This window comes from Haliotis rufescens, unplaced genomic scaffold (assembly GCF_023055435.1).
Source record: "Haliotis rufescens isolate VD_foot unplaced genomic scaffold, xgHalRufe1.0.p SCAF_17, whole genome shotgun sequence".
Taxonomy (NCBI): Eukaryota; Metazoa; Mollusca; class Gastropoda; order Lepetellida; family Haliotidae; genus Haliotis; species Haliotis rufescens.
This window is the reverse complement of record NW_025963857.1, coordinates 12,224,537-12,236,833: the sequence shown is the minus strand read 5'-3', so window position 1 is coordinate 12,236,833 and position 12,297 is coordinate 12,224,537. Positions and strand designations below refer to the sequence as shown.

Here is a 12,297-nt window from a genome sequence, read left to right as displayed (position 1 = left end):
TTCTCCCCTCGACCCCCACATACCACACTCCCTACACCCTCCTCCACCCCAACGAAATAATGGAGTGCCAGTTCTCGGAAACCTGCATCATTGCTGTTTTGTGTTGGTTAGCAACGACGTTTTGTCATGAAGCCAAATAAACGATGTGTTTTCCCCCACAATGCACAGGCCTGCCTGTGATGATGTTCCGTGCGTATTGACATAAACTATTTGCAGACATCATCATTTCATGTATATAAATGATCTTTTCATGATCTTAACACAAGTCTCGTGATACAGGCAGTGGTAATAATTTTAATTGAATGATAAGTTCTTCACATCAACGTAGAATCTTGGCTCCACCAATCTGACTGATGAGAAGGGTCTCTTTATCCTTGTATAAACTGACGTGCAAAAGTACACACTCATCTTTAATGGCGGCTAAAAATGAAACAAGGAAGAAAGGGATATTTGAGGTGATGTATTTGATTACCGTGCCGTATTGTACGTAGGGCCTTAAACTTGCAGTGTTTCAGGGACTGTTTTCAGCCTTGTAGAAGTAGAAGAAGTTTATTCATGAATGAGTTCATTTACATGAATAATATATGCTATGCACATGCACATATTTTCGTACAACAAACGTTCATATTTTTTACATTTGTATTTTCAGCCTAGTAACGGTTTTGATAACGTTTGATTTTTTTTTGTCAAATCCAATTTTCAAGTGTATACTTTCTTTTGCCCAGCAGTTTCTATACTCACCGACAAAAGAAACGCTAATATCATACATGTATGTTACTATATGAAGAATTACTCATATTCAAGGGATATGAGATTCGTTAGTCACACAAACGAACATACTGGTGTGTTGTGTGAACCGACGCTCATGAACGCATCACATGTGACGTCATAGACCCATGACTCGAAATGCACCTTTTGTCTCGCACAGGATTAGCGTGTAAAGTTTGGACACGTGCAGCATATCGTAATAGAATAATGACACTGTGGTAACACCTGGCTGATTGTATTTTTGACATTAATTGGTACACATTGGAAACATCTCCTCTTAACGTACATACTTCTCTATATGTTTCTCTGGTTCGCGTTTCTTTTGGCGGTGAAAACATAATTACTTCATCAGTTAGTTTAGATTCAGTAAATCAGCCAACAAATACAAACCGACAATGACAACATCCTAACACAGATATCCAACGAATCATTGAAAATGTTGAATATTTCAACAAAAACGGCACCGCATCTTAAAACATATAACGTGTGTCATTATTGGCAATTAACACTCAACTCCGAATGGCCTGGAGAAGAATCCGATTCCGGTTTGAGAACAATCTCAACATGTTTGGATAAACCGGTTCCGTTTGCGGGTTGCTTGTTTTCCGTTTGTTCTGTCATATTAAAAGAGGACTTAGACGTAAAGAAGTCACTGTTCGAGAACCGGTTGGGACAGATTCCAGTTTCTTTCTGGGTGGTGTTCAATGGATTATAACAACGATCTTGCGTTCCACTGTTCGTTTTCTTCTGCTGGTAGAGAGCATAGACTTTTGGAATAAATAGACACAACAAGCACACTGAACTGTTTACAATTAACGCTATAGATAGTATGATGACTTTATAATACGCTAAAGATGTGGTGAAATACGTTGGAACGAAGGAAATCCACACTAAAAGCGTCGTGTCCACACAAAACGCGATATAACGAGACTCGTTGTAGTTATCCGGAAGTCGCCTCGTTTTGAAAGCGTAAAATACACAGATTATAACCAGAACGAGGTTGAAGGACAGGGATGACAGGAGGCCCACTAAGGGCATATCGCAGTACAGCTCCACAAATCTTTCAGTTCTCACAGGCATGCTCTTTGCAACACGTGGAGGCGCCAGACTCGTCGAAACAGTCACCAAGATTACCTGAAATGAAAAGATGCATACTTAATACTCTGGTTTCTTGAGTGGGTAAACTATGCATTCTAGAAGACCATTGAATGCGGTTTTTTGGACGACGAGTGAGTGAGTGAGTTGGGTTTAACGCCGCTTTTAACAGTATTCCAGTTATATCACGGCGTGTCAGTTTGATGTGGGAGGAAAGCCCGAAGTGATGCAGGTCTCACACGTTTACCGCTTCGGTGAAACCCACGAGCACGGGTATGGTGCTGACAAACCTAGAAACATAATCGGGGCGAACCGGGATTCGAACCCACAATCATAGGTTTCTGGCGTGCCCAAGGGACGCAACTCTGCACATCGAATCGCGGCGCCTTAGACGACTGGGCCACCTGTGCCCCCTTGAGGACGGATGAGGAGTACATGCTCATGTCCCATGTCATCATCAATGGCAGACTCAGAATCTTCAGGAGAAACAAGTCAGATTCAGAATGTTCACGAGACAAGTCAAAATTAGGCATCTTCACGAGAGACAAGTCAATAGACAAAACTAAAATGCATATTATCAAATCTAAACATGTACATGTATTTATAATGATTCTAAAATCGGTTTCACAGCAATTAATCTTTATGTCTGTAACTATTGGTAATGGGTGGCCCCTGGTCCTACACGCCTGATATTGGATGGAAAGTTTGGTAAGCGAAGCTCTGATTGGTCGGATGAAAGGTCGTTCTGACGTGAATCGTAATGCGATGTCCTCATATCTTTGTTTAGCAGAAGCAAGAACTAAGGTCTGATTTTAATGAGATTGAGCCAACATGTAACTCCATAATTTCAGCCTAGTTCGGCAAGGGTTGAAATGGATTTTTATATTCAGGTATAATTATGGCTGGGTAATTTTGCGGAGAAATATATTGGTTCAATGAAGACTGTGGTAAGAAATCAATGTTTGAAATGTTGCAAATTTGTTCAGATAAAAAGCAAATTTATTTACTTCAAAGATATGATGTCTAAGATATTCATCAACAGTTGTGTATTATGCAATTGTATTTTTTGAATTTTTAAAAGTGATAAATCAAATTAGATTTCAGAAAAAAAAACAGGTAGAAGTATCCTTTGAGTGTTGACTGAGCTCCAGTACATTTCAACTGAAATTCAAACGCAGGAGCAAATCAACTGAGAGGTAAATCTGTATTTTCTTTTGCCTTTCAGAAACAAGACTGAAGGTATCCTAATGGTCACAGAGTCTGCTAAATAGTGACCTGATCACTGTGAGTTAGTGAGTCAGTTTAAATAGTATTTCAGCCATTGAACTAGAGCATATCCCATATTAATATTTTATGAAAATACATGTGAAACAGATCCGTGAAGATCTGGGGTAGGATAGATCTTCAGCAACCCATGCTTGCCGTAAAAGGTGACTGTGCTTGTCGTAAAAGGCGACTAACGGGATCGGGTGGTCAGACTCGCTGACTTGGTTGATGCATGTCATCATATCCCAATTGCGTGGACCGATGCTCATGATATCAATCCCTGGATTGTCTGACCCAGACACGATAATTTACAGACCGCCGTCATATAGCTGGAATATTGCTGAGTGCGGCGTTAAACAACAAACAAACATGATGACAACGCTTCATGTTGTCTAAATCATTTGAAACCTCTTCAAGGATCAATATCAACACGGCCTCTCTCTTAATAATCAATCACATTTTACATCTCCATTGAGTTTTCCAATTTTACGCCCGAAACCAATTGATATCCATTAAGAGCCTTAAGTGTTCAAAGACTGTTGCTTCCTTTAACACGCCTTTTGTTCCCTTGCGTCAATAGATAGGAACGCCGTCTTGCCATTGTATATACAGAGGACGTGGTGCTGCTAGGATACCGAACACGTGGGTGAAGCGTTATATGCTAGTTCTCTTTTAACCAAATGGTTTCAGTCTAAACTAACTAATTTTACCGGCACACGTGGTTTCAAGGGGAGAAAAATAAACTCTTATGTCGATCTCTCAGTCGTTGATTTCTTTTTTTGTTGAAGTAAGTTTATAGCAAGCCTTCTGAAGCTGATTATAACTAATTCCTCCACTTTCATTTCTTCTCAACTTAACAAAAACTCAACATGTTAATTGACGATTATCACACGAGGCTCGGTCTTGTAACCTTTCAGTGTTGAATGCGTGTGGTCCCTTAATGTCGGTTATTTCACCTTGCCCCTTCTCCTCTTTAAGTATCAATGGTCGCCACGACGATGTCAAGCCCACATTAAACTGTTATAAACACAGTTAAAGGTATATTTACAAGCACTTTAGTTTACAGAACTTGAGCCTGTGAGTGGTTGGGTTTTCGCTTGTGCGTCTTAAGCCCCATTCACATGGACACTTTTTTGCTTACGTGAGTATATATACTTACATAAGTAAATTTACTTATGGTGGCATGTGAACGCATTTGCTTACGTGAGTAAATATACTCCAGGAGTAAAGAGACATGAGTAAAAATATATTTGCTACACCTGATGAGGTCTAGTAAAAGTATATTTACTCATAAGTATAAATGCTCCTGGAGTATTTCTGGTCATGTGAACAGATTCTCTATTTGCTTACGTAAGCATATTAAATCGAAGATACTGATAATCAGTAAAGAATTCCGAATGTGCAGGAAAATACGGCTGTAGTTCCTTGCAAAGAACATAAAATGTTTCGCGTGTCATGCGAAAGTTATCGATCAACAGTTTATCATCAAATGATCGTTTGACGACATTGTTCCACCAGTGTTGAGAACGTTCTCTCTTCGACAGTTCTCTTTCCTGGCATAATCCTAAGACTAATCCCATACTAAGAAAGTATAGAAATTCTCTCTTTCGCCTCTGGTTGATTATCTTCGACAGCGACATGGCATCAAATGATAAAAGTCCACAATTTATTTATGAAATGATGTTTACTTCTGCCTTGCATAAACTTCATGTGAACGCAATGTAAAATATACTTTTGCTTACATGAGTAAATATACTCCATGAGTAAATTTGCTTACATGAGTAAATTTTGTCCATGTGAATGGGGCTTTTGTCAAAAACGAAAGCAAATGTCATCTACTGAGAAAACAATATATGAAATGCCGGACTTTCCCATTGTCAACTTTCTCTTTTTGTCGAGCAATATTCCTGCACCTCCAGTCCTTGGAGTCTACATTTCTCAACTTTTGAGATATAATCGAGCATACTCTTTCTACCAACATTTCAAGGAGCATCATACGACTCTAACTCAGAAATAGTTTGAGGTTACAAAATTCAAGGTCTCAGTAAAGGTTTCAAAAAGATTAATGGTAGTGAGTGAGTGAGTGAGTGGGTGAGTGAGTTGGGTTTAACGCCGCTTTTAACAGTATTCCAGTTATATCACGGCGTGTCAGCTTAATGTAGGAGGAAAGCCCGAAGTGATGCAGGTCTCAGACGTTTACCACTTCGGTGAAACCCACGAGCACGGGTATAGTGCTGACAAACCTAGAAACATAATCGGGGCGAACCGGGATTCAAACCCACGATCATAGGTTTCTGGCGTGCCCAAGGGACGCAACTCTGCACAGCGAATCGCGGCGCCTTAGACGACTGGGCCCCCCGCGCCCCCCGTTTAATGGTAGACATGAGGAGCACATGTCTAAATTTGACGCATCAGTGACAAGACTGATGTCTGATGCAATTCCTATTTTGTACCATATGTTCCGGTGTTTTTTTCAGCTGAACAATTGACTTGCCTTTGCGTGTGTTTGTGACGGGTGCCACCGTTGAGGCAGGATACGCTCAACTTTTCGCGAACACATGCTCATCATGTAGTCGGAATCGTACAATCGCCACAGCTTTTGACAGAGATTTCATATGAATATGGAAAGGGTGTTGTCTCCTTTATTAATTAGACATGCAACCCAGGGTATCTCCCACAGACCTGGCTACGTCCACACTAGGAGGTGTACGCAACACCAGCTATCAGGAAACGGTTTTGACGTGTGACGTAACGGGTGACGTATGCAACAGTTGAGTTCGACATAGATCTACAAAAATAGATCACAGTTTCTAAATAAACATCACGTTCTAGAAATAATTAAAACCATCCTGCAAGCAACGTTACGGGCGGAGGGGATGCATGTTGTTGATGAGGCTGACTTGAAGAACTGATCTGATGAAATTATCTGGGAAATGTTTTTTTTCTTCAAAATTTGAAAAAAGATGTAAGTATATCAGTGTCGCGCTTGGGCAACCCAAAATAGAATCCTAGTAATCGGCGAGGAGAAGAGAGCGATAAACAATTTTTCTTTTGCCTGAAGCAACGCTTTTCACACACTAATACGACTTTACGACTTATAACTGTACAATCGAAAAATTGCGTTTTCTTACAAAACTACGGACACTATCACCAGGTGACCCGAGTCTTGATGCCTTACGTTGGACCAGAATAGTGCTGCCTGCAGATAAAACGACATTCACTTATCCATTGTAAGTACAATTAATCGTCTTCAAATTAACGTTTTTCTTGAATAGCCAAATACTATTTACTTAAAATCTTTGGCTTATGTCAGACTTAAAGCCACAAATCAAGCATGTGGAAGTACCAGTGTTGAAGTACCAGTTGAAGCACCTCCAGTTGACACCACAATGCTGTGATACATCTCGGCATTTCCTAGCGGTTGAAGCATTCGCTCGTCACGTCCGGGTTCGATGCCCCATATGGGTATAATGTGTAAAGTCTATTTCCGGTTCCCCTGCCGAGATATTGCTGGGATATTGCTGAGACCATACTCATCATTCACTCACTCACTCACTCACTCAGCATGTAGGAAACAGCCGAATGTTCGGGAGTTAATGTTTTATGGAGCTTGAAGCTCAGAAACACGAAATAAAATTCATCTGGTGATTGACAACTGTTTATACGTTTATGATGGCTGCATATCACTCACGAGTAGAATTTGTCATTTATTTCACAATGCCGCTGTTTCAGAGTGTCAATATTCTCATAATGACTGGTGGCACAATCATCTGAGGCACCGCAATTCCCTGTGCAGAGTTGCGTCCCTTGGGTACGCCACAAACCTTTGATCATGGGTTCGAATCCCGGTTCGCCCCGATTATGTTTCACCATACCCGTTTTAGTGGGTTTCATCAAAGTAGTAAATGTCTGAGACCTGCATTACTTCGGGTTTTTCTCCCACATGAAGCTTACACGCCATGATATAACTGGAATACTGTTATTGGAGGCATTAAACACAACTCACAATAACTCTTGGTGGTGTTTTTTCTTAAGTTTTCTGATGCTGTATTGGTTCGAGTTTGCTTCAGGTATTTGAAACAAACCTTCTGACAACGGTATATCATTTGAACCATTTATAGACGTGGCACGACAATTATGACACCATGCGTTACGTTACAAAGTATTCGCGAATACAACGGAACCGTGAAGGCCGGAATAGGTCTTCAGCAACGCATGCTTGTCGAAATAGGAGACTGCTTGTCGTAAGAGGCGACTAACGGGATCGGGTGGTCAGGTTCGCTGACTTGGTTGATGCATACCATCGTACCCCTATTGCGTGGTTTTGATATCAATTACTGGATTGTCTGGTCTAGACTCGATTATTTACAGACCGTCGTCATATAGCGGGAATATTGCTGAGTGCTGCGTTAAACAACAAGCAAGCGAATACAACGATTAATCAACAACAGGAAAACCTTTGATAAGTAGCCGACAACATCAGCTCCCGTTGCCAAGTCCTGTCTGAAACCTTGCAGAATTTGCCCTCCACATAACGCATTGCTTATCTGCTGCAAACAGTCAGGCAACCAGCCATGGCGCTGATAACATCTCGACTGCTTAATACACAACCAGTCTTACAGCAAATGTTATTTGCATCGAAATTGGCGATCATCGCGTTCGTGTGATATATTTCCTTTACGGTAGTACAGATATATATAGTTTAGACAATGTTTATATAACTCTACAGTTTGTACCATGGGATTCGTTGATAAGACGCATCATTACATCAAACAGTGTAGAATGTTGCCAAGATTTTAAGCCAGCATTAGAGTCACAGATGCTACGTTAGGTTAGTTCGGTGGGGTATTGAATAGAAGGTCATAATAATTATGAATTGAAGGAAATAATATTCTTATAAAGTGGCAGGTATGTTTTTAGGGAATTCCCACCGAATACATTAATCAAATCATTTCTTGCCGTTGAATCGTCGAACTAACCGTTTAAAAAGAACATTTTGACACTGACAAAATGTGAGAAGTTTTCGGTTAAATTTGGAAATCGAAATGTTTTAATCCATAGTTTCTTGGTCCTGATAAATGCAGTTTTGCAATGCTTGGGATGTGCACCCACTCTACCATACATGATCTATCACTAAATAATCAAGCCTAAATAAGTGGCTAGTTATATGCTACTCAAATGAAGTTAAAGACCATCCTCTCTAATATGACTATACATGTAGTTAATCTGCCATGTCAAGTCTTTAACTTCTTTTGAGGAGTATATTATGATGCCAGACATATGGTTAAAATTATGTATGTTTCAAAATAGTCAAGTGCCTCTCTAGTTCTTCCTCTAGCCGCACGATAATTCCAATATATAATAATACCACAGTCCCACAAATAATGGTCCTTGCGCGGCAATACAAAAAAACCTGTTTTTGTCAAAGGTTTTCTTTTAATATGACAAACTGTCTAACATACCCGTGGACGCGCGTTCTATACCGCTCTCAAGAGGAGAATGTCCCTCGATTCAACCTCTACTAATTTGGAATAAAATGATTTTAGACGACTCATCGCGAGACAATGGGGACACTCGCATTCCGATTGGTGTCGAGATACCTAATCAGAGCACACCAACATGTACATGGTCTTTGAAAACTCGGTTCTCAGTTTCTTTTTTTGTCCGCCACAAGGAGGCATATTGACGAAAAGCTTCGGTGAAAGAGTGTCTTTTCCTCGTTACTTTGACGCCCAAGGGCTTTGTTATATTCACCTGATGCATTCTGTGCCTCAGATCGGATATTTTATGTGAAATAGTTTCTGGTATGTGTTTTATGACACGAATAATTGATTAGTCGAGCTGAAATTGAAAAAAATGATGTAAAACATTGCATGCCAAAATGCTATATATTTCTACACTGTGAAGGAGGTTTAAACGATTCGCGTCGGCTCGCTTTTTCACTACTGTGATTTTTGCTTTATGTATTTTTTGATTTAACAATAATGATTATAAATACGGAACTGAAGAAGAAACAAATAAGTTCTAATTCTGCCCTAGAATTTCACGCCTATGTGCAATTATTTATTTCTGTTTGAAATACCAGTGCATTAATCCATGAAGTTAAACATGCACTGTAATTTACTGTTCCTACTAACATACTTTTGCACAACTCGCCAGCACTATCATGAAGCAGACATATTTTATCCGTTAATCCATATTCACATTTTCGTAATGCACATATATTTATGTGCTGGCTGTGGTTGTGACTGTGACGAAAGAGTCATGCTTAAATTAGCAGAGATTTATTGAAATCACACCAACCAATGTCGGCAAGTTTAAAACTTCCCAAACTGGAATGAAAAAGATCCCAATTATAAAATGCGTCATGTTTTAACTTTGCGAAGGCGACATTTTTCACATATGATAGCACCCATTACGAGTAAGGCTCTCATACTTAGCTGTACAATAATGTTTTCAAGTAAAGGTTATAATGTCTTTGAAGTACACAAATAGGGACAAATAGCTCTTTTCCCCCATTTATCTCCCATGATCATATGCACCTGCACCGACCCACCCGTTAATCCTGCATAAACCCTTGGCATTACATGACCGCCCGCATATAAAAGAAATACATATAAAATAGCAAGATTTATTTGTTGTTTAACGCCGCACTCAGCAATATTCCAGCTATATGACGGCAGTCTGTAAATAATCGAGTCTGGGACAGACAATCCAGTGTTTGACATCATGAGCATCGATCAACGCAATTGGGATACGATGACATGCATCAACCAAGTCAGCGAGTCTGACACCCGATCCCGTTAGTCGCCTTTTACGACAAGCATAGCCGCCTGTTACGACGTAAATTGTAATAAAAAGGTAAATTGTAATACTTGCAGGAAATTGTAATAATTTTGACGTAAATTGTAATAACAACGTAAGTTGTAATAAAATTTGACGTAAATTGTAATACGCAAATTGTAATAAAAATTGATGTAAATTGTAATAATCTCAACTTGCGGTAAAATGTAATAACTTTTTACGTAAATTGTAATAACCTTATAAGTTTTGTGTCAAAGGCGTTAAATGACTAGAACCTATCCTTGTCAGGGTTGGTACAGGGTTTATCGTACAATCGTCATTAAAGTATGGGTGTGGGGGAGGATTGAGGTCGTTATCGTACATTGTTGTATAATTATATGTATATATAAACGCATTGGAATTTCATTTATATGGTTGTCCAGACGAAGATTAATTACTAGAATGAACTTAGTTTTCTTTATTAATTGAGAAATATTCTGTGTGTTTTGTACTTAATTGTTATATATCATATTGACGATTTTCATCAGAATTGTTCATATTTAACCTAATGGAATCATATTTCAATTGGTAAAGTAGGTAGTTATATACACAATGGAATAATTATAACGTGACAAACTTACACAAATATATTGATGTGTAAATGTGGAAAATCTGACTTTTACTGACTGAAGCAAATTTATTTATTTTGCAACTGTATATTTGTGCATATTTTATGCGGAGAGGGGTTTACTAAGTTGCAAGACCTTGTCCCCAATACAATTCTCATTTTGTTCTGTGAATAAAATATTTTTTAACTAAACTAAACTAGCAAATGGATGACATGTCATTCTGCAGTAGTCTTGTGTGCAAGCTGATTTATACATGTTCATATACAAAATATCAATTTATTATTATTCAAGTTTCAATTTTGTTAACGTTGCTCGGAGGATGTAGAGCAAATAATGACAATGTCCTGGGCGATGTACATGTAGGTATGTGAACCCGGAAGGACTACCTTTATCAATTATTTTACGTGCAGCTTGTGTCATGTCTGTATTGTTAGAATAATACTCTAGCAACTGTACACATCGAAATTTATGACTGAAAGATCCATCCTCGGGTTAAAAATGATGGGTGACATCAGGTACGTCTATTCGACAAATAGCTTAATTGATTTATCATCCAATAGTAGCTTAGCTAGGAGTCCATTGCAATAACACTGAGTTACGAGTTGAGATAAGGAGCACATGACCGTTTCCTGGAACAAACGAGACAATTCAGTCGTATTTATACATTATATTTTGACGAAGAGTTCAAATACAACAAATGAGTGACAGATCTCCTGTGCAATGTCAAAGGAAAAAAACCAGTCGTCAGCAAATGCAGCATAGATTTCCCATGCATGGGAAAGGAGAATACTTAATACATAACATTATATACAATGTGTTTATTAATATCAAAAGAGGGGCGTGGATATTCTTTACCTACATTGCATATACTATTAGATATTGTGTATTCTCGATCTCTGTGAACTTCTCACAGATAAAGAAAAAATATTAAATAAATGCAAACCATGTTAACTTATGCAATATTTGTAGCAATGTATGATTAACATATGGATCATTAATATAACATAAAATAGTTCCTTTCATAGGAAGAAGTATATTTAATGAAATAAATGAATAAATGTAACTGTCTGGATTCCTTTCATATGTCATGAAGAACTAACAACAACTTACTGACAACTTTTGCTGGGATAATAACTCCTTGCCCCAACAACAAAAACAGAATCCATCATGATAATGGCACGAAATCATAATTCAAAGCATACACAAATAATATCCAGACAGTGTTATTTCTGTAGGTTAAGTACGTGGTTATCAACACAATGTATTTATATATAAAAATATATGTTTGGGATGCTTTCCTTGCATTTAAAGTGTGTTAGCAGTAGTTGAAAAGAGCGATTCAGCATGAAACCAAATTTGAAATGGGGTAAAACAGTTGTTACATAGTGTATGAAATACCCTCTGAAGACATATATTCTCAAATCTAGAAGTTTTAACATAATTTCAGAAAAAAAGTGATAAGGCTAGGCAATTAGAACAAGGTAAAAAAAAATCGGAGCAAAATATAATTTGACTTTTTGGTAAGTCACCAGTCATTTCATTGGAATTTTAAGAGAGTATGTTATTACAGTGCTTGATGTTAGCCCAAATTACTTTAAAAATAATCCTCTTAATCTTTCAGAGGAGGTTATGTTTTCAGGGGATTATTGTACGTATATATTTCGTATCAAGGTTTCTTGGCGCAATCCACCAACGATTGTCGAGTTTAATGATCTTCAAGTACGTTTCAAGGTCAAAGAGAAAATTTACTTTAGTG

At 38.4% G+C, this 12,297-nt stretch overlaps 1 protein-coding gene across 2 annotated transcripts in view; it reads right to left on the bottom strand.

Moving 5' to 3' along the window:
• Nucleotides 1-275: 275 nt before the first annotated feature.
• The window catches only part of LOC124112519 (metabotropic glutamate receptor 7-like), a 69,030-nt gene continuing 57,008 nt past the window's right edge, over nucleotides 276-12,297 (bottom strand). For both annotated transcript variants that reach the window (XM_046472680.2, XM_046472681.2), the window contains one exon: nucleotides 276-1,902. In XM_046472680.2, the coding sequence (XP_046328636.1) occupies nucleotides 1,261-1,902 (642 nt within the window). In that variant the 3' untranslated portion in view covers nucleotides 276-1,260. The remainder of the gene's footprint in view (nucleotides 1,903-12,297) is intronic.